This window comes from Loxodonta africana, chromosome 1 (assembly GCF_030014295.1).
Source record: "Loxodonta africana isolate mLoxAfr1 chromosome 1, mLoxAfr1.hap2, whole genome shotgun sequence".
Taxonomy (NCBI): Eukaryota; Metazoa; Chordata; class Mammalia; order Proboscidea; family Elephantidae; genus Loxodonta; species Loxodonta africana.
In genome coordinates, this window is record NC_087342.1 from 149,148,338 (window position 1) to 149,168,167 (window position 19,830).

The 19,830-nt window shown below is 37.4% G+C and overlaps 1 protein-coding gene across 1 annotated transcript in view; it reads left to right on the top strand.

Annotated features, from left to right (window-relative positions):
• The first annotated feature begins 6,520 nt into the window (after window positions 1-6,520).
• Window positions 6,521-19,830, top strand: part of CFAP206 (cilia and flagella associated protein 206) — a 31,110-nt gene continuing 17,800 nt past the window's right edge. Inside the window, exons 1-7 of the mRNA XM_003404361.3 lie at window positions 6,521-6,905; window positions 7,508-7,591; window positions 9,010-9,100; window positions 10,978-11,166; window positions 11,953-12,111; window positions 13,491-13,699; window positions 18,900-19,019. Coding sequence (XP_003404409.1) covers window positions 6,798-6,905; window positions 7,508-7,591; window positions 9,010-9,100; window positions 10,978-11,166; window positions 11,953-12,111; window positions 13,491-13,699; window positions 18,900-19,019 — 960 coding nt within the window. The 5' untranslated portion in view covers window positions 6,521-6,797. The remainder of the gene's footprint in view (window positions 6,906-7,507; window positions 7,592-9,009; window positions 9,101-10,977; window positions 11,167-11,952; window positions 12,112-13,490; window positions 13,700-18,899; window positions 19,020-19,830) is intronic.

Here is a 19,830-nt window from a genome sequence, read left to right on the forward strand (position 1 = left end):
AAAAGGTCACAGCCTGGAAAACCCTATGGAGCAATTCTGCTCTGTGCACATGGGATCACCATGAGTAGGAATCCACTTGTAGGCAACTAAAAACAACATTCTTATGCTGCACTACAATGGCAATGTAAAAAGATGGAAGATTCAGAGTGGAATTCCTAACCTCCATTTGGAAGGTGGTGCAACTAATGAACTCCAGTGTACACTGCAGTAACAGGCTCTGATCCTCTGCCTGTTTTGTTTGTTCGTTTCATTTGCAAATCTGGCTTCAGAGCCCTGTAATTTTCAATACCACATTGAAAGCTGAATTTAAGTTATAAAAGGAAAACAGTAAAAAGATTCTTGATATTCCATCCTTTCAGAACAAAATTCACAAAAAAACCATAGCTAACGTTCATTGGGGAAACCCTGGTGGTGTAGTGGTTAGGAGCTATGGCTTCTAACCAAAAGGTCGGCAGTTTGAATCCACGAGGTGCTCCTTGGAAACCCTATGGGGCAGTTCTACTTTGTCCTATAGGGTTGCTATGAATCAGAAGCGACTGGACCAATGGGTTTTGGTTAATATTCATTGAGTACTTGTTACAAACTGCTGCTTTAGGCACTTACCTTATGTCATACACTATCCTAACCATTAACCCATTGCTGTCCAGTCGATTCTAACTCATAGTGATCCTATAGGACAAAGTACAACTGCCCTGTAGAGTTTTCAAGGAGTGGCTGGTGTATTCAAACTGCTGACCTTTTGGTTAGCAGCCAAACTCTTAACCACTTCGCCACCAGGGTTCCATCATAACCACTAAATATATAAAATCCAAAAACCATACCCATTGCCCTTAAGTTGATTCCAACTCACGGCAACCCCGTGCGTTACAGAGTAGAGCTGCTTCATAGGGTTTTCGTGGTTATAATCATTATAGAAGCAGATCTGCAGGCCTTTCTTTTGCGTTGCAGCTGGGTGGGTTCCAACCGCCAAACTTTATGGTTAGTAGATGAAAACAAACCATTTGTGCCACCCAGGGACCTTACTAAATATATAGAACTCATGTCATCCTCACAACAGCTTCTGGGAAGAGGATAGTAGTGTTATCTTCATTTTTCGGATGAGGAAACCATTTCGTAGCTGAAATAAGTGTCCAAGTTCTCACAGCTACAAAATGTGTGATGATGGAACCTAGGCAATCTGATTCTAGTGGACAAAATGCCAAGTGCTACCATTTCTCATCCACCTAAACACTAACAGTGCTTAGAGTTACCTTTATTTACCTGCCATTGCCTTTGAGATTCTCTACATGCTAAGTTTGCTTGTGCTCAGTTAATGATACTCAGGAAAGTCAAAAAATGCAATAATTGTTAAAAACCTACTACTTTTTGAAATTCCTCAACACAAGAAAAGGCATCTATACAAAACCAACAGCCAATATCATTCTTAATGGACAGAGGCTGAAAACATTCCCCCTGAGAACATTAACAAGACAAGGATGCCCTTTATCACCACTCCTATTTAACGTTGTGCTGGGAGTCCTAGCTAGAACAATAAGGCAAGAAAAAGAAATAAGAGGCATCCAGATTGGTAAGGAAGAAGTAAACCTATCCCTATTTGCAGATGATATGATAGTATAGAGAACCCAAAGGACTCTACAAGAAAACTACTGGCACTGATAGATTCAGCAGAGTAGCAGGATACCAGATAAGCATAAAAGATCAGTTGGATTCTTATGCGTCAATAAAGAGAACTACAAAAAAATAAAATAAAATACTTGGGAATAAATCTAACCAGGGGCGTAAAAGACCTATACAAAGGAAACCACAACACACTACTACAAGAAACCAAAAGAGACCTACATGTATGGAAAAACATACCATGTTCATGGATAGGTGGACTCAATTTGTCAATTCTACCCAAAACAACCTACAAATACAATGCAATCCCAATCCAAATACCAACGGCATTCTTTAACGACATGGAAAAACTATCATTAACTTTATGTGGTAGGAACGAGGCCCCAGATAAGTAAAGCACTATCGAAGAAAAAGAATAAAGTCACACTACCGACCTCAGAATCTACTATACAGTTGCTGTAGTCAAAACTGGTACAGTGACAGACACATTGACCAATGGGACAGAATTGAGAACCCAGAGGTAAATCTATCCACCTACCATTCACTTGATTTTCAACAAAGGCCGAAGGACAATTAAATGGGGAAAAGACAGTTTTTTTAAACAAATGGTGCTGGCAAAACTGGATGTCCACCTATAAAAAAATGAAACAGGAGCCATATCTCACACTATACATAAAAACTAATTAAAACACAAACAGATATATGCACATCCATGTTTATTGCAGCACTGTTTACAATAGCAAAAAGATGGAAGCAACCCAGGTGACCATCAATGGATGAATGGATAAAAAAATTATGGTATATTCACACAATGGAATACTACGCATCGATAAAGAACAGTGAGGAATCTGTGAAACATTTCATAACATGGAGGAACCTGAAAGGCATTATGCTGAGTGAAATTGCAAAAGGACAAATATTGTATAAGACCACTATTATAAGAACTTGAGAAATAGTTTAAACTGAGAAGAAAACATTCTTTTGTGGTTACGAGAGTGGGGAGGGAGGGAGGGTGAGAGGGGCATTCACTAATTAGATAGTAGATAGGGACTACTTTAGGTGAAGGGAAAGATAGCACATAATACAGGGGAGGTCAGCACAACTGGACTAAACTAAAAGCAAAGAAGTTCCCTGAATAAACTGAATGCTTCAAAGGCCAGCGTAGCAGGGGCAGGGGTCTGGGGACCATGGTTTCAGGGGACATCTAAGTCAATTGGCATAATAAAATCTGTTAAGAAAACATTCTGCATCCCACTTTGAAGAGTGGCGTCTGGGATCTTAAACGTTAGCAAGCAGCCATCTAAGATGCATCAGTTGGTCTCAACCCATCTCGATCAAAGGAGAATGAAGAACACCAAGGACACAAGGTAATTATGAGCCAAAGAGACAGAAAGGGCCACATGAACCAGAGACTACATCATCCTGAGACCAGAAGAACTAGATGGTGCTTGGCTACAACCGATGACTGCCCTGATAGGGAACAAAACAGAGAACCCCCAAGGGAGCAGGAAAGCAGTGGGATGCAGACCCCAAATTCTCATAAAAAGACCAGACTTAATGGTCTGAGACTAGAAGGACCCCGGTGGTCATGGCCCCCAGACCTTCTGTTGGCCCAGGACAGGAACCATTCCTAAAGCCAACTCTTCAGATGGATTGGAATGGACAATGGGCTGGAGAGGGATGCTGGTGAGGAGTGAGCTTCTTGGATCAGTTGGACACTTGAAACTATGTTGGCATCTCCTGCCTGGAGGGGAGATGAGAAGGTAGAGGGGGTTAGAAGCTGGCGAAATGGACACAAAAAAAGAAGAGAGAGGGCTGTCTCATTAGGGGGAGAGTAATTGGGATTGTGTAGCAAGGTGTATACGGGTTTTTGTGTGAGAGACTGACTTGATTTGTAAACTTTCACTTAAAGCACAATAAAAATTATTTAAAAAACTAATTAAAAAAACCTGTAAAGATCACAGAAGAAAAAATAGGGTCAGTGCTAGAGACCCTAATACAAGGCATAAACTCATACAAAGCGTAACTAACAATATACAAACACCAGAAGATAAGCTAGATTACTGGGATCTTCTAAAAATTAAATACTTAGGCTGATCAAAAGACTTCACCAAAAAAGTAAAAAGAGGACCTACAGACTGGAAAAAATTTTTGGCTATGACAAATCTGACAAAGGTCTAATCTCTAAAATCTACAGGAAAATGCAGCAGTTCTACAACAAAAAGACAATCCAATTAAAAAAAAAAATGGGCAAAGGATATGAACAGACACTTCACCAAAGAAGACATTCATGCAGCTAACAGACACATGAGGAAATGCTCGTGATCACTAGCCATTAGAGAAATGCAAATCAAAACAATAATGATATATTATCTCACTCCAGCATTACTGGCACGAATCAAAAAAACAAAAAATAACAAGTGTTGGTGAGGCTGTGGTAAGCTTGGAACTCTTATGCACCGCTACTGGAAATGTAAAATGGTACAACCATTTTGGAAAATGGTATGGCCCTTCCTTAAAAAGGTAGAAATAGAAATACCATAAGATCTAGTAATCCCACTTCTAGGAATATATCCTAGAGAAGTAAGAGCTGTCACACGAATAGACATATGCACACCCATGTTCATTGCAGCATTTTTCACAATAGCAAAAAGATGGAAACAGCCTAAGTGCCCATCAACAGATGAATGTATAAACAAAATATGGTACATACACACAATGGAATACTACGCAACAATAAAGAACAACGGTGAATCTGCAAAACATCTCACAACATAGATGAATCTGGAGGGCTGTATTCTGAGTGAAATAAGTCAATCTCAAAAGGACAAATACTGTATGAGACCACTATTATAAAAACTCATGAAAAGGTTTACATAGAGAAGGAAACAATCTTTGATAGTTACTAGGGAGGGTAGGGAGGATAAGGGTAGGTAGGGAAAAATACTAACTAGGACAATAGGTAAGTGGTAACGTTGGTGAAGGGTAAGATACACAATACTGGGGAAGTCAGCGCAACTTAACCAAGGCAAGGTCATGGAAGCTTCATAGATAACATACAAACTCCCTGAGGGACCGAACTACTGGGCTGAGGGCTAGGGACCATGGTCTAGGGGGATATCTAGTTCAGTTGGCATAAAATAGTTTATAAAGAAAATGTTCTACATCCTACTTTCGTAACTAGCATCTGGGGTCTTAAAAGCTTGTGAATGGCCATCTAAGATACTCCACTGGCCCCACCCCACCTGGAGCAAGGGAGAATGAAGAAAACCAGAGACGTGGAAAGATTAGTTCATAGGACTAAGGGACTACAAGTACCACAGCCTCCACCAGACCGAGTCTAACACAACTAGATGGTGCCTGGCTACCACTGCCAACTGCTCTGACGGGGATCACAATAGAGGGTCCCAGACAGAGCTGGAGAAAAATGTAGAGCAAAATTCCAGCTCACAAAAAAAAGACCAGACTTACTGGTCTGTCAGAGATGAGAAGCCCTGAGAGTATAGCCCCAGAAAACCTTTTACTCAGTACCGAAGCCACTTCTGAGGTTCATGCTTCAGCCAAAGATTAGACAGGCCTATAAAACAAAACGAGACTAAATGGGCACACCAGCTCAGGGTCAAGGACGAGAAGGCAGGAGGGGGCAGGAAAGCTCGTAATGTGGAACCCAAGGTTGTAAAGAGGAGAGTATTGACATGTTGTGTGGTTGGCAACCAATGTCACAAAACAATATGTGTGTTAATTGTTTAATAAGAAACTAACATGCTCTGTAAACCTTCATCTAAAGTACAAGAAAAAAAAAGATACTAGAAATGAACAGTTCGAAAAAAACTACCTTTTCCTGGCTTAACGTAAATAGAATTAATAACCAGGAGTTTTTTTTTTTTTTCTGTCATGCATAACTCTCAGAATATATTTTGATTTTTTGCCTTTTTTTTTTTTTTCAGTCAAAAGTCTAAATTCCAACTTGGATGCAGAAGACAATTTAGACGACTTGAGCAAGAAATGTTTTCTAGCAGACTCTTATAATTATGAAAGGTTATTTAGTGAATGTGGTAGAATAAGCATTTCCTCCTCTTTCAGACTGTACTCTGCTGCCTACACAGATGGGGTTTGGGTTTCTTATTAATTCATTCTTTTTCCCAAATACTGTTCAGCTTTTTTTTTAATTAAAAAAATAATAATGTAAATACGTTTTTGGTGATTACTATCATTTAAGTAACAAAAGGAAATGTTTCAATCATTTGATATTCCAACTGCTCTCTGTTATCAATAAAGTCCTTTATTAAAAAAAAAAAAATTAACTAATGAAAAGCAGGAGAGTCCTGTTGCTCTTGCTATTAGGTGCTATCGAGTTGGTGTGGGGTCATAGTGACCCTATGTACAACAGAACGAAACACCGCCTGGTCCTCTGCCATCCTCATAATCGTTGCTGTGTTTGAGCCCATTGTTGCAGCCACTGTGTCAATCCATCTCACTGAGGATCTTCCTCTTTTTTGTTGACCCTCTACTTTACCTAGTCCTCCTTCATGGACTGGTCCCTCCTGATACGTCCAAAGTATGGACGATGAAGCCTTGTCATCTTTGCTTCTAAGGAGCATTCTGGCTATACTTCTTCCAAGACAGATTTCCTTGTTCCCTGGCAGTCCATGGTATATTCAATGTTCTTTGCCAACACCATAATTCAAATGTATCAGTTCTTCTTGGTCTTCCTTATTCATTGTCCAGCTTTCTCATGTATATGAGGCAATTGAAAATACCATGGCTTAGGTCAGGCACACCTTAGTCCTCAAAGTGACATCTTTGCTTTTTAGTACCTTAAAGAAGTCTTTTGTAGCAGATTTGCCCAATGCAATATGGTGTTTGATTTGTTGACTGCTGATTCTAGGAGAGGCCTAAATACTAATAAGTTAGGAGGCCTGGTGGCGAAGTAGTTAAGCATTTGGCTGCTAACCAAAAGGTCAGCAGTTTGAATCCACCAGTTAGTTGCTCCTTGGAAACTGGGGCAGTTCTACTCTGTCCTATAGGGTCACTATGAGTCAGCATTGACTCGATGGCAATCGCTGTGGGTTTTTTGTTTTTTCAGTAATTAATATCACGGGTCTTTGGAAATGTAAAGTGGAGAAAAGCAATATATTAATACATTTTTAAAAAATCAATCATTGTTTTATTTAGCCAGAATGCCTCCCACTCAGGCAGAAAGTGTTATAAAGAATATCATTCGCGAAATAGGACAAGAATGTGCGGCCCATGGAGAGATTGTTTCTGAAACTTTGGTTGCTTTTATGGTAAGAATGGATATTTTTGTGAATTACTCCATTATTAAAATTTTTTAAAGTGGAATTTTGTAAAGCTTTCCTAGATGTTATTCAGTTTAAAATACATAAGATCATAGAACAAGTTAGTGAAAAATAATTTTTAAAAGTCTATGAAGCATGTCAGTTCTATATGTATAGAGACAGATTTAGAAGATCTTGATGAGTTTTAGAGACAATAATGTTCTCTTCCTATGTAGAAATTTTTTAACATGTATTTTTGTTTGTTATTGTAAATATTACTCATTGCCATGGTCTCTCTGTTCATGCTTTTGGTTAACAAGACAAAAGAAAAACACAGTAAAATATGCAAATAATTTCTCAACCTAAAATCTAGCGATTGCTTTCAACTTATTATTTCGTAAAATTCTTCTAGCACCATTTTCAATTTTGATGTTTATTGCTTCCTTTTTTCGACCTCTGATGAAAGTGCCGATGAATTGGGCAATATGAAAAATAGCCGAGTAATCAATCCCTGAGTAAGCAAGAGGCAGATGTTAAAAAATGTAAAGGTATTAATTTCATAATAATATGAAATAACAAAATTATTTAATGACCTGTTTTCCTACTCTCAGGTGAAAGCTGTTGTCCTGGATCCAAGTAATGGATTTAACATGGATAGAGCCCTCATAAAAAGTGATGTGCAGAAACTTGTTAAGGTGATTATCCACCAATGCTCAAAATTGGAATTATTTATTCTCAATTCTACAGTATTTGTTTAGTCACTTTTGCCTTCAGATGCATGAAACAATAGGAGAAATGACTGTGAGGATCAGACTGTGATGGAAAGCTTTGGAGGAGAACCAGAAAGGGCAGAAAATAATTTTTTTTCTCTTTCCTGGTTCAGGAAGAGTTTTTCTTTTTTTTCCTCTAATTCAGCTAAGTTGAAAGCAATGAAGTTCAATATACTTTTAATATCACAGGTACATAAACTAGTAAAATATATCATAATTCAAGTGATAAAAATAGTGCCCTTTTATCTCAGTTAAAAATCATGCGGGTGAGCTAATCTTTTTATTTATAAAGTCTAGTTTAGAACAGTACTTGGACGTGGACGATCCAGGTGCACAGGCTTCCATAAAGACAGAGTCTTCAATCTTCCCTCCTGCATTCTACCCCCAGCCCTACTTCCCCACACCTCAGGAAAGCGGGGTTATACTGGAGGAGGTGGGTTTGAGGGTGATGTTGCTAATGTGCTTGCCAGCTGCAGTATATGAAGCCTAAGGGGTGAGATGGCAAAAAAAAAGAAAGAAAAATTCAGGTTGACTACCCAATCTAAAAGGACAAGGCAGAGAAGTGAACTGAGCCATTTATGATAAGATACATATATACGTATATGTATGCATATGTATATAATGTATATAACATAACATATGTATATACATATACCTATTGCCACTGAGTCAATTCTGACTCATAGTGACCCTAAAGGACAGAGTAGAACTGCCCCATAGGGTTTCCAAGGAGCGCCTGGTGGATTTGAACTGCCAGCATATATATACACAGAAAGAGAGAGAGAGAAACAGATCAGAAGAAGAACTTTTGAAATAGAACACAGAGCCAGAAAAATTTTGTGAGCTGAGAAGGGTAGCTGCAGCAGCTTTTTATAAAATGCATGTAACTTCTACCATCCACAAAGAAGGAGTGTTGTCCAAGAGTCAGATAAAATAGTAACAAGGAACTCTAGAAGAGCTCTAAACAGCATTAAAAGCTTCGTGGGATGTTTGCCTGTATTTAAACTGCATCGGCTAACCAAAATATCAAGTTTTGTTGCCTTGCACTGGGCTGTTAGCACCTGGGCATGGTGATATTGGTTAACTTAGTGGGAGATAACTTGTTATTTAATAAATATTGGGGAAATAACTTATTAGTAAATAACTAGTTACTTAATAAGCATTGTTGGTTGGGTAGGCTATAAACATAAAGCCCTCAAAGAGAAAAATAATAAGAGGGTCTCTTGGTGGATAAATATCACAGCCATTGCTTCGATGTGCCTCTTTGGAAAATAACTTTGGAAAATACTTTTGAATGTTTCAGGAAATGTAACCAGAAGCATTCATGGGCTATTCTTTTCTAGCTTTGTGTGGCTCGGCTATTGGATAGTAAAAATCCATCCCTGGATACCGTTAAGATGCAAGTCTACTTTGATATGAATTATACAAGCCGAGGTAACACATCTCTACCTATTTTGATGATTTTTAAAGTTTTCATGGTATATTTTAGGTAAAAACAATTTTTGGGAGGCAATATTTTTAAATGTTTTCCAACTTTGAAGAATATAGTAATGTTGGAATTGCTAAATGAGAAAACCACTAATGGCCTTTGTGAGTATTAAAAGTTAATCCTAATTATGATACCCATAATAATTATGTTTCCAAGTCTATTGTGTTATAACCTTTATGACGCTAAAATCTGAAAACCCAAACCCACTGCTGTCAAATTGACTCTAATCCTATAGGACAGAGTAGAACTGCCCCATAGGGCTTCCGATGTTGTCAATTGTTATGGAAGCAGACTGCAACATCTTTCTTCTGCAGAGCAGCTGGTGGCTTCAAACCACGGACCTATTGGTTAGCAGCCAAGCGCTTTAATCACTGTGCCGCCAGGTCTTCTTTTTTACATAACAATTAGAAACTAAAATAACCAGGCCACTGAAGTTCAGTTTGTAATTTGCATATTTTTTCTTTGTTTCTGGTGTATATTATTATTTCATACAAGCTTAGCCAAATTATGTAACTGGCCATAAAAGAAATGAATGATGGGAAATTTAAGTAGAACATATTTTGATGTATAGATAATTTAATACATCAAAGACAAGTTGTAAATAAAAGAAGGAAAATAAATTTCTCTGTTGACCGCCTTGCCCCCCACTGTAATGTAGTCATTATTAACCATTTGGTGATTTTCTTTGTTTTTTCTTTCCCTCTTTGTATTGGACTTTTAGTTATGCTATATATTTAAAATCACGTATTTTGCTTTTTTTCCTTAATAAGGATGACATTTTAAAGCAATAAAATAGTCATGCAATTGATGCAATTATAAGTGAGATTTTTTTTTTTTGTTAATTTGCCAAAAGTTCTCAGTTGCTTTTGTGGTAAGATTTTAGGTATGAATTGTGCATGTTTAATATGTTAATTAATGTCCTTGTAATGGTAATATGGGGTGTATCATTGAGTCAGTTGCAAGAATCACTACCAGAATGCTCAGGAAGATAGTCTCCTGCCACATTCAAGCCTAGATCTCACAGTATCACAGGGATAAGAGGGATGGATATAGTTCTTGATGTAACGCTATATTATCAGAATTGTTATTCAGAGGAAATTTAACTAGAGCCAAAATAAAATTACACATATTTGAAGGAGAATGTGTACACTACATATTTAAATACTGAATATGCTTATATAAGTGTATGTCTCTTTATGTCTATGTATGTACACACACTATAATGTATAAAACCAAACTATATACACAGATATACATCTATATATATATATACAACTATATACATCATGGAAACCCTGGTGGCGTAGTAGTTAAGCGCTACCGCTGCTAACCAAAGGGTGGGCAGTTCAAATCCTCCAGGCGCTCCTTGGAAACTCTATGGGGAGGTTCTACTTTGTCTTACAGGGTTGCTATGAGTCAGAATCGACTCGAAGGCACTGGGTTTGGTTTTTGGTTCGGTATAGACATCATAGTGACCCTATAGGACAGAGTAGAACTGCCCCACAGGGGTTCCGAGGAGTGGCTGGTGGATTCGAACTGTCGACCTTTTTGGTTATCAGCCGAATGCTTAACAGCTGTGCCACCAGAGTTCCCCATATGTGTTGAAGTCACTGTGAGTAATAAATCTTTCTCACTGGCTTCTTGTCTTAAGGTTACTTGTTGGCTACTGTTTATTTTTATTTTGGTTATTACATCTTAAGAAAATCCTTGTTTTCATGTAGTAGAATTGCTATTCTCCAGACAGTTTTTCTGGTCCTACTTTCTTTTACGAACAGAATTCTAAATATCAATTATATCGAACATTGTCCTTTACCACTTTTAGAGGAATTTCTTCAAGAACATCACCGGGTTCTAGAGTCTAGATTAGGCCCTATTAGCAGAGAGATTACAGATAACAGATCATGCGCTAGAGAAGAATTGGAAAGCCTCTATCGGAAGATTGTCAGCTACGTGTTACTACGCTCCGGACTTGGATCCCCTACAGATATCAAGATTGTCAGAGAGGCAACAGGTAAAAAGGCATAAAGAATTTCCTTTCCCTAAGTGAAGATATATAATCACTGTATTTTATAAAATATGTTCAGTTAGAAGTGTAGAAGATCGAAGTTTCCTTTTTATCTGGAATAAAAACAAAAAACAAAAGCACAGACAAGAGGTAAAAGCTTACCCAGACTGCTTTTACACTGTGTGTCAATTCTAAAACTGAAGTTAACACCTCTAGAAAGTGAAATATTATTAATTTTCTTAGAGTTGTATGTATATAGGGACCTATCACACCTCATTAAAACATTGGCAATATAATTAAGGGTACCAGAATGATTGAGTATAGGAACAACTGATAAGGGAGATTTCATACTGATAAAAGGAGTTGAGTCTGTCACCAAAAATGGATGAAGGAAGAGGACAGGAAATACTTCCTCACTTTCATACCTTAAGATGAAGACCAGGTGAGATCTCTTAGTCTTCCTATAGCTTTCTTCCATAATTATTTTAAAAGTGATTTTTTTCTACTCACGATCCTAGTTACAAAACTTGTTTTATTACCCATTGCCAAAAAATAAAAAATAAAATGTATTGATGGATGTTTAATTATTGGAAATGGACCTGAGAAAATGGCATTAATTTTTAGTAGTCTAGCTTTGATATTCAAATGTCAGAAATTTAAAGAATCATATAAGAAACCCTAAAAAGACAAGTCCCTTCGTGACTTTGTGCTGAGGGAAAGAAAAAAACTTGTGATTTAATTTTGGATATCTTTATTCTGCCATTTTGTTTTCCTTTTTATGCATTATTTTAGCTGCCCTGCAGAGTGTCTTTCCTCAGGCTGAGCTTGGGACATTTCTAACTCTTTCTAAAAAGGACAAAGAACGCCAGCTGAAAGAACTCACCATGATTGTTACTGGAATTCGTTTATTTAACAGAGACTGTGGAAAGGGAGGAGAAGGCATTGATGATTGTAGGTACATTAGGTTAATTCTATAAATCTGTGATGATTTATATAGGGTTAAAATTTAACTTGCACCATGAGGAAAATAATACACAACACACTGTTGATATTCTTAGATTTAAGATTTGCAGTTTTGATTTTTCCTGAGGGATAACTGCTGTTCATAATGTGTAGTAATTTTTAATTTTGTTGGGGCAAAACTTTAAATTTCATGCACCGTGAAGCAGTATGGAGAGTAATCAGTGAAAGGGATGAGGGGGCCTGCCCAGAGACCAGCCTTGTCAATACAGTGGGGACTTCACTCCAAGTCAAGTAACCAAAATGAAGTAAAACTCACTGATTTAAAAAATAAAAATTACCCTTAAAAGAAAACAGTCGCTGGTGCTGTTAACGAAATGAAAAAGTCCAAGAAAAGATATTTGCAAATCTATAAATTCAAGAGTGTCTATTATGCTGTTATATGTTGTTGGTGATATTAGGTGCTGTCAAGTTGGTTCCGACTCATGGTGACCCTGTGTACAGCAGAACAAAACCCTGCCTGATCCTGTGCCATCCTCACAATCGTTGCTATGTTTGAGCCTATTGTTGCAGCCATGTGTCAATCCATCTTGTTGAGGGTCTTTCTCTCTTTTGCTAACCCTCTGCTTTACCAAGCATGATGTCCTTCTCCAGCCCTGGTCCTTCCTGATAACATGTCCAAAATATGTGAGACAAGTCTCGCCATCCTCGCTTTTAAGGAGCATTGTGGCTGTACTTCTGCTGTACGTTTACTGCATTCTTTATCAAGGAGTCCGAAAGTACTCATGAAATATTTGATCAAGGACCTACCAGTAGAAGAAACTTTTCTATGAATTTGGCACTTGTGTAGGCCCGCTGGCAAGGTGTCTTATCAGATCATCGCTGGTCTAGTAATAGGGTAATTGTTAACATCTGAAAAATTGCTCTAAAAAGTCAAATTCTCATTCTGGATAAAGTTTCCTCCCTTGTGAGACTATTTTTCAGTATCCTGAGAGTTTGTAGACAGCATCCTTTTTTTTTTTTTTAACTTTCTTACAAATAGAAAAGTAGATATAGGAGGAGAGATCACTGACTTTTTCTAAGAGTACATTGTCAACCTCCACATAATACCAAAGCCTATCTCTTGTTTTAGTGGCAGTTCATCAGCTCTAACTTTGGGTTATCATTGTGACGGTATCTTTGTTTGCATAAGGTCTTTTTGGTATCCCTTCTTTGATGGTGTGGGACCCATGAGACGTGTGCCTCATTATCATTAATTTGGTTGGGAAAAAAGTACTTCAACTTAATGCTTAAAATAAGACCACTTTCTAAGTTTTTTTCTTAATTCTTTTAGACTCCTTCTTGACCCTCTTTTAAACCTTTAAAAACAGTGCCAGCTATTCTACATGAAGCAATCCCAGCCACCACGCAGCACATTGATACCCAACTTCAGACTGCTCAGGACCAAGCCTACCGCTACACAGCCATCCTTGAGAAAGTAGCACAGAACCCACTCGTGAGTCAAGAATTTCAGCCATATATGCTAAAAGAAGCACTATTTAACGTGCGACAGTATGAGATATTCCTTCAGATAGTTTTGGTGAGCTAACGTCACAATATCTGGCCTTTTCCATATAATGGAACCTCTGTATATTATGGGGCTAAAATAGAAGTAGAATCAAGTCGTTGATTAGAAGACTACCTCAATAACTGCTCAGTTTACATTGAATCTGTAGAACCAAGGACTAAAATAGAAATGGGAAAGTTGGATTTTGATTTGAATGAAATATATTTTAGAGTTGTTGACTTTCCTTGATATCCAGTAATATGATTGTTAGCATGCTATAGTTAAGGAGGGGTAAGTGTGTGTATGTGAGTAGTGTTGGTGTTGTTTAAGTAAGAGCAAGTGCTTAACATATTTGCCAGGTAGTTGTTTGTTGTCGTCGTTAGGTGCTGTTGAGTCGGTTCTGACTCACAGCGACCCTATGCACAACAGAACGAAACACTGCCCAGTCCTGAGCCATCCTTACAATTGTTGTTATGCTTGAGCTCATTGTTGCAGCCCTGTCAATCCACCTCGTTGAGGGTCTTCCTCTTTTCTGCTGACCGTGTACTCTGCCAAGCATGACGTCCTTCTCCAGGGACTGATCCCTCCTGACAACATGTCCAAAGTATGTAAGACGCAGTCTTGCCATCCTTGCCTCTAAGGAGCATTCTGGCTGCACTCCCTCCAAGACAGATTTGTTCGTTCTTTTGGCCGTCCATGGTATATTCAATATTCTTCACCAACACCACAATTCAAAGGCGTCAATTCTTCTTCTGTCTTCCTTATTCATTGTCCAGCTTTCACATGCATATGATGCAACTGAAAATACCATGGCTTGGGTCAGGTGCACCTTAGTCTTCAAGGTGACATCTTTGCTCTTCAACACTTTGAAGAGGTCCATTGCAGCAGATTTACCCAATGCAACGTGTCTTTTGATTTCTTGACCGCTGCTTCCATGGCTGTTGATTGTACATCCAAGTAAAATGAAATCCTTGCCTTGACAGCTTCAGTCTTTTCTCTGTTTATTATGATGTTGCTCATTGGTCCAGTTGTGAGGATTTTTGTTTTCTTTATGCTGATGACATGATTTCCTTGCAAAAAACAAGTTGTCCTCACAACTGGCCTACTATCTAATTGCTGTCAGAAAGGAAGACTTTAAACAGCTATTCAAAATCTAAATCATCTTTTAGGGTAGATGTTCCCCTAATATTTAACTGACTTGTGGCAACCAGCCTTATATAACTAGTCAGATACTGTTGTTGTCAGGCGCCATCAAGTCGATTCTGATCATAGCAACCGTATGTACAACAGAACAAAACACTGCCTGGTCCTGCACCATCCTCACAGTCATTGTTAGGTTGGAGCCCATTGTTGCAGCCACTGTGTCAGTCCATCTTGTTGATGGCCTTCTTCTTTTTCACTAACCCTCTACCAAGCATGATCTCCTTCTCTGGGGACTGGTCCCTCCTGATAACATGTTCTAAGTACGTGAGAGGAAGTCTTGCCATCCTCACTTCCGAGGAGCACTCTGGCTGTATTCTTCCAAGACAGACTTGTTTATTCTTCTGGAAGTCCATGGTGTATTCAATATTTTTTGCCAACACCATAATTCAAAAGCATCAATATTTCTTTGGTCTTCTTTATTCATTTTCCAGCTTTCAAATGCATATGAGGCAATTGAAAATATTGTGGCTTGGGTTGGATGCACCCTAGTCCTCAAAGTGACATTTTTGCTTTTTAACAATTTAAAGAGGTCTTTTGCAGCAGATTTGCTCAACGCAGTACGTTGTTTGATTTCTTGATGGCTGCATCCATGGGCGTTGATTGTGGATCCAAGTAAAATGAAATCTTTGATAGTAAAAGGCATATTTTATAATCAATTTATCTTGAAGTGCATATGGGTCCACATGGCATTCTGCACTACAGGGACCTTTTAGGGTGTAGAACCTCACATTCGCTTTTGTCATTGGCCTTCGGAAAGGATATATTAGAAGAAAGAGCCTTATGAAACTGTTACACATACTGTAAGGATGCTGTAAAGGACATTGTTCATTATATAGTGTCTTCTCATAGCTTTCAATCATGAATAGTATTCAACCCACTTACATTCTTGCATTCTCATTGGAGTTCTCACCTCTCAGTGCTATGCAGACAATGAGTAGAGTGTAGAAGTGATAAATGTGTAGAAGTGATAAGTGTGGGTTCTGCAGACAATATGGGTTCTTATGGTGACTTGGCCACTTAAGAAATCTGCATCTTTGAGGAAGTTGCTTAATTTCCCTGTGTCTTGACTTCCTTATCTGTAAAATGGGAGTATTAATAATCCCCACTATCTATCGACAGCAAGTAGAACAGTAGGTGACATGCAATAATAGCTCAATAAATAGATATTATGTTGGTGATGATGCTGATGATTAACACCATCGTTATTGTCAGGGCCCTAGGAGAACTGCCCTAATTTCATTTTGTTAGGGGCATAAGCTGAAGAGCTCTTATTTTTCTAGACAGTATCTCATTGCCAAGCCCCTTGATGTTTATACTACTGAGAAGGTTAACTTTCTAATCTTAGCACTCTTCATGGCTATTTTATACTGATGTTATACAAGATGAGTTCTCTTAGCTTCCTGACTTTGCTTGATCAGTGTTTCTTCTTATTGTTTAGTTTTTAACTATCCAATCCTTCCCGATCAATATGCCTTAGTTAAAATTAAGATTGATTATTACAAAGTAGATATTGGATTAATCAGTAATATTTCTAGGTTATAGAGTATGTCAATTAATTTATCTTTAGCTGAGATATTTTCCTATCTTAAAATCTATTAATATTTTTTAAAGTCATATTATTTGAATAGATATTGATATAATTTTGCATTGATTTTGATGGAAAAAAATTCTTTTGCTACTGCTATATTCAGTTTATGTAAAAAATCCAATTACAGCCTGGATGAGACAGTGGGTTATTTTATTTTGACAAGGCCTTTTTCTGCTGCAGTGAGCAATTTCAAATATTCTGGAAAAGGAAAGGGAGGGGCGTCTTGTTGACCCTCTTAGCTGAGAGAACAGAATTCCATCCTCTGTGGGCTTTCAAAGTGCAAGTCAGTCACCAAAGGGAGAAAGCTGCCAATTGTTATCATGCAAGTAAAAGTTGTGTTTGTTACATAACACTTCTTAAAATTTGTGAGGCTTTTGAAGACTTCTCTTCCAAAGTTACATTTACAGGGTCTATTTACATAGTAGGCACATAGGACTTCTTGATACTTTCTGATGATGCAAGTGAAAACCCAGTTAGAATTTGTGCTTGTTTTAGACTTCTTGAAAATTGTCCATGAAAGAAGGTATGGAGCGCTTACAAATTAAAAAGGAGAAGGAAAAGAAGCAGCGGCAGCATACCAGATCACATGTTTTCCCCCAAGCATTTGACTGCACTGTGTGAAAACAGAAATTTTAGGTGACAGCATACCTAGAGGGCTAACTTTTCAGCTAAAACTTCATGCTTGTGAACAAGTCTTTTTTTTTTTGGCAAAATGTATAGAAAGTAATTGTTCTAGAACATTGTCAGGAAAAATCAAAAAGTTCTGTGTGCCTACCCTATGAATGGGCTCTGAAAACATAGCTTGAGGGAAGGAATCTATGAGTATCTTTATCTATAGGTTTAAAAAAGTGTAATGTACTCAATTAATGTCACTGATTTGTACATGTGAAGAATGTTGAAATGGCAAATGTTATATATATTTAACACAATTAAAAAAAAGTGTTCTGTGTTGATGGAAATTTTACTTTGGAGTACCTGCAAATTTTCTTCTGTTTCTTGTGACCTACAAATACAAAAAGACTTTAAAGATTGCATTTTCATATTTTATTTTGAAAACAAAACTAAAAAACAAACAGAAAAAAAAACTCAGTGGAATAGGCAAAAGGACCTGTAGTCTAAGGATAGGATTGATAACATTATACAGGAGAATTAAGCAAGAGGAAAGGTAATGTTTAAACAGTAGTATGGATAAAATGCAAACCCTGGTGGTGTAGTGGTTAAGAGCTAACCAAAAGGCTGGCAGTTTGAATCTACCAGGCGCTCCTTGGAAACTCTATGGGGCAGTTCTACTCTGTCCTGAGTCAGAGTTGATTTGACGGTAATGGGTTTGGTTTGGTTTTTTGGATGGGCAAAATAAAACAGGATGCATGTTACATTTGTAAAATAAAAGATTTTGTTAGTTGACCTGCACTGATAATATTTTATATTTCTTATGATGCAATTATTTTTATCGTTAAAATAGTCTAGTAAAGCGTGTTATTAGGCTATTGATATCTGAGAACTCATTTTTTTTCTCTTTAAAGAAATGTCACTCTTTTACAGTGTACTGGTAAACCCACACTACCACCGTTTCTGATCACATCTTACACAGTGTAGTATAAAGTTTAAGGGCTGGACTCTGGGTTCAGGTGGTCTGGGGTAGAACCACAATTCTACCCTGAATATCTGTGGGCAGTTTAATTACTCTTTTTACACATTGGTTTTCTCATTTGTACTTACCCCTTTTTGTACTTGTCAGTATTTAATAAGGAGCCCTGGTGGTGCAGTGGTTAAGTGCTCGGCTGCTGAAGCAAAGGTCAGCAGTTTGAGCCCACCAGCAGCTCTGTGGGAGAAAGATGTGACAGTCTGCTTCCATAAAGATTTACAGCCTTGGAAGCCCTGTGGGACAGTTCTACTTTGTTCTATAAAGTTGCTATGAGTCGGAGTCGATTCAACGGCAAGGGGAATGTATTAGCACACAGGAAGAATAAATTTTAGTAATTATCTCAAATTCGGCATTTTGCACCTTATTTCAGATTACCATTGTCATGTCAGAAATATATTGTTTTCCTTTCAGTGCTGTGCTTTTTAAGATTTTATGCATCCTTGAGTATAATTTTACTAAATCGTGGTATCAAAATAGTTTTCAAAGGAATGCCTCATTAATTTTTATCATTGGGAAATGGGAAAATAATAGCTATACCAAGCTCTGTTGGGGGAACACTTTTTCAGGAATTCATTTATATTGAGTATCAAAGAATAATTTAAGAATTTCAAGAAATTCATCCATCCAAGAAATATTTCTGGAGCACCTTCTATATGCAAGTACTATTCTCAGTGTTGGAGATAGAGTGTAGAACAAAGCCCTGCTCTCACTGAGCTTACCCTTAGGGGGTGAGGGAAGAGGATAGGGTATAAACCACATATGATATTTATAATTAAATTATAAAAAATCGTTCACAGTCAGATATAATTACCTGTGCTCAAGAAGTGGAAATGATGATAAAGCAGTTAGCAGCCCAACTGGAACAATTAAAAATGACTGTTAAATCAAAGACTGCTGTCCCAACATCACAAGTCTTTGTAAGTATCTGTCATCAATTTTGACCTTGTTTAAGGGTGAACATACTTTTTGAGTCCTATATGTTAGATCAGAAGGCATTACAATTATATTTAATTACTAAAAATACAACATTAATTTTATATATGTTGATTCTGTCCTTTATGGTTATTTTGTAATAATAGTATATTTTGATGAGAGGATTCCCCTTTATAAGCAATTGTTACCAAAGGAAATGAGAATATATATTATGATAAGCATAAATTAGTATTGGTTGTGGCAAAAGAAGTAATAGAGTGCAATGTTAAAAATGTGTTCATAAAATCTTGTCAGAAATTTTCTGCAGCAAGGAGGTGATAGAAATTACGACCTTTGTGAAAAGACAGATAATAATCATCTTGTTTACCAGGCCTGCCACTTACCCTTTCTGATTATTATTTGTACCATTTTGTGGGGAAGCTTGGCAGCCCCTACCTGGACAAACAGGTATAAGATGTACATGCCGTATTTTATAGAGCATTTGAGACTCTGATAACTTTCTGCAATCATTCTCAATATTTCTTTTTGAAAACCAAGATATAAAAAGCTAAGTTGTTTTACTTGTATGTGGAGTCTGTTTTTTTGTTTGTTGTATTAACAGTGCCTTTAATGTAATAAAAACATTCATCTTATTGACCCAAAAACCTTTGACTTGCAGATCACAAGACATGCCCCAAGATCTTTCTCTAGACTTTCCAGGTTCTTTTGAATCATAATTGGGCCAGAAAAATCTAATTATAATGAGTCCCTATTTAACCTTTTAAAAAAGAGATGATATTTTTCCCTTGATTTTTT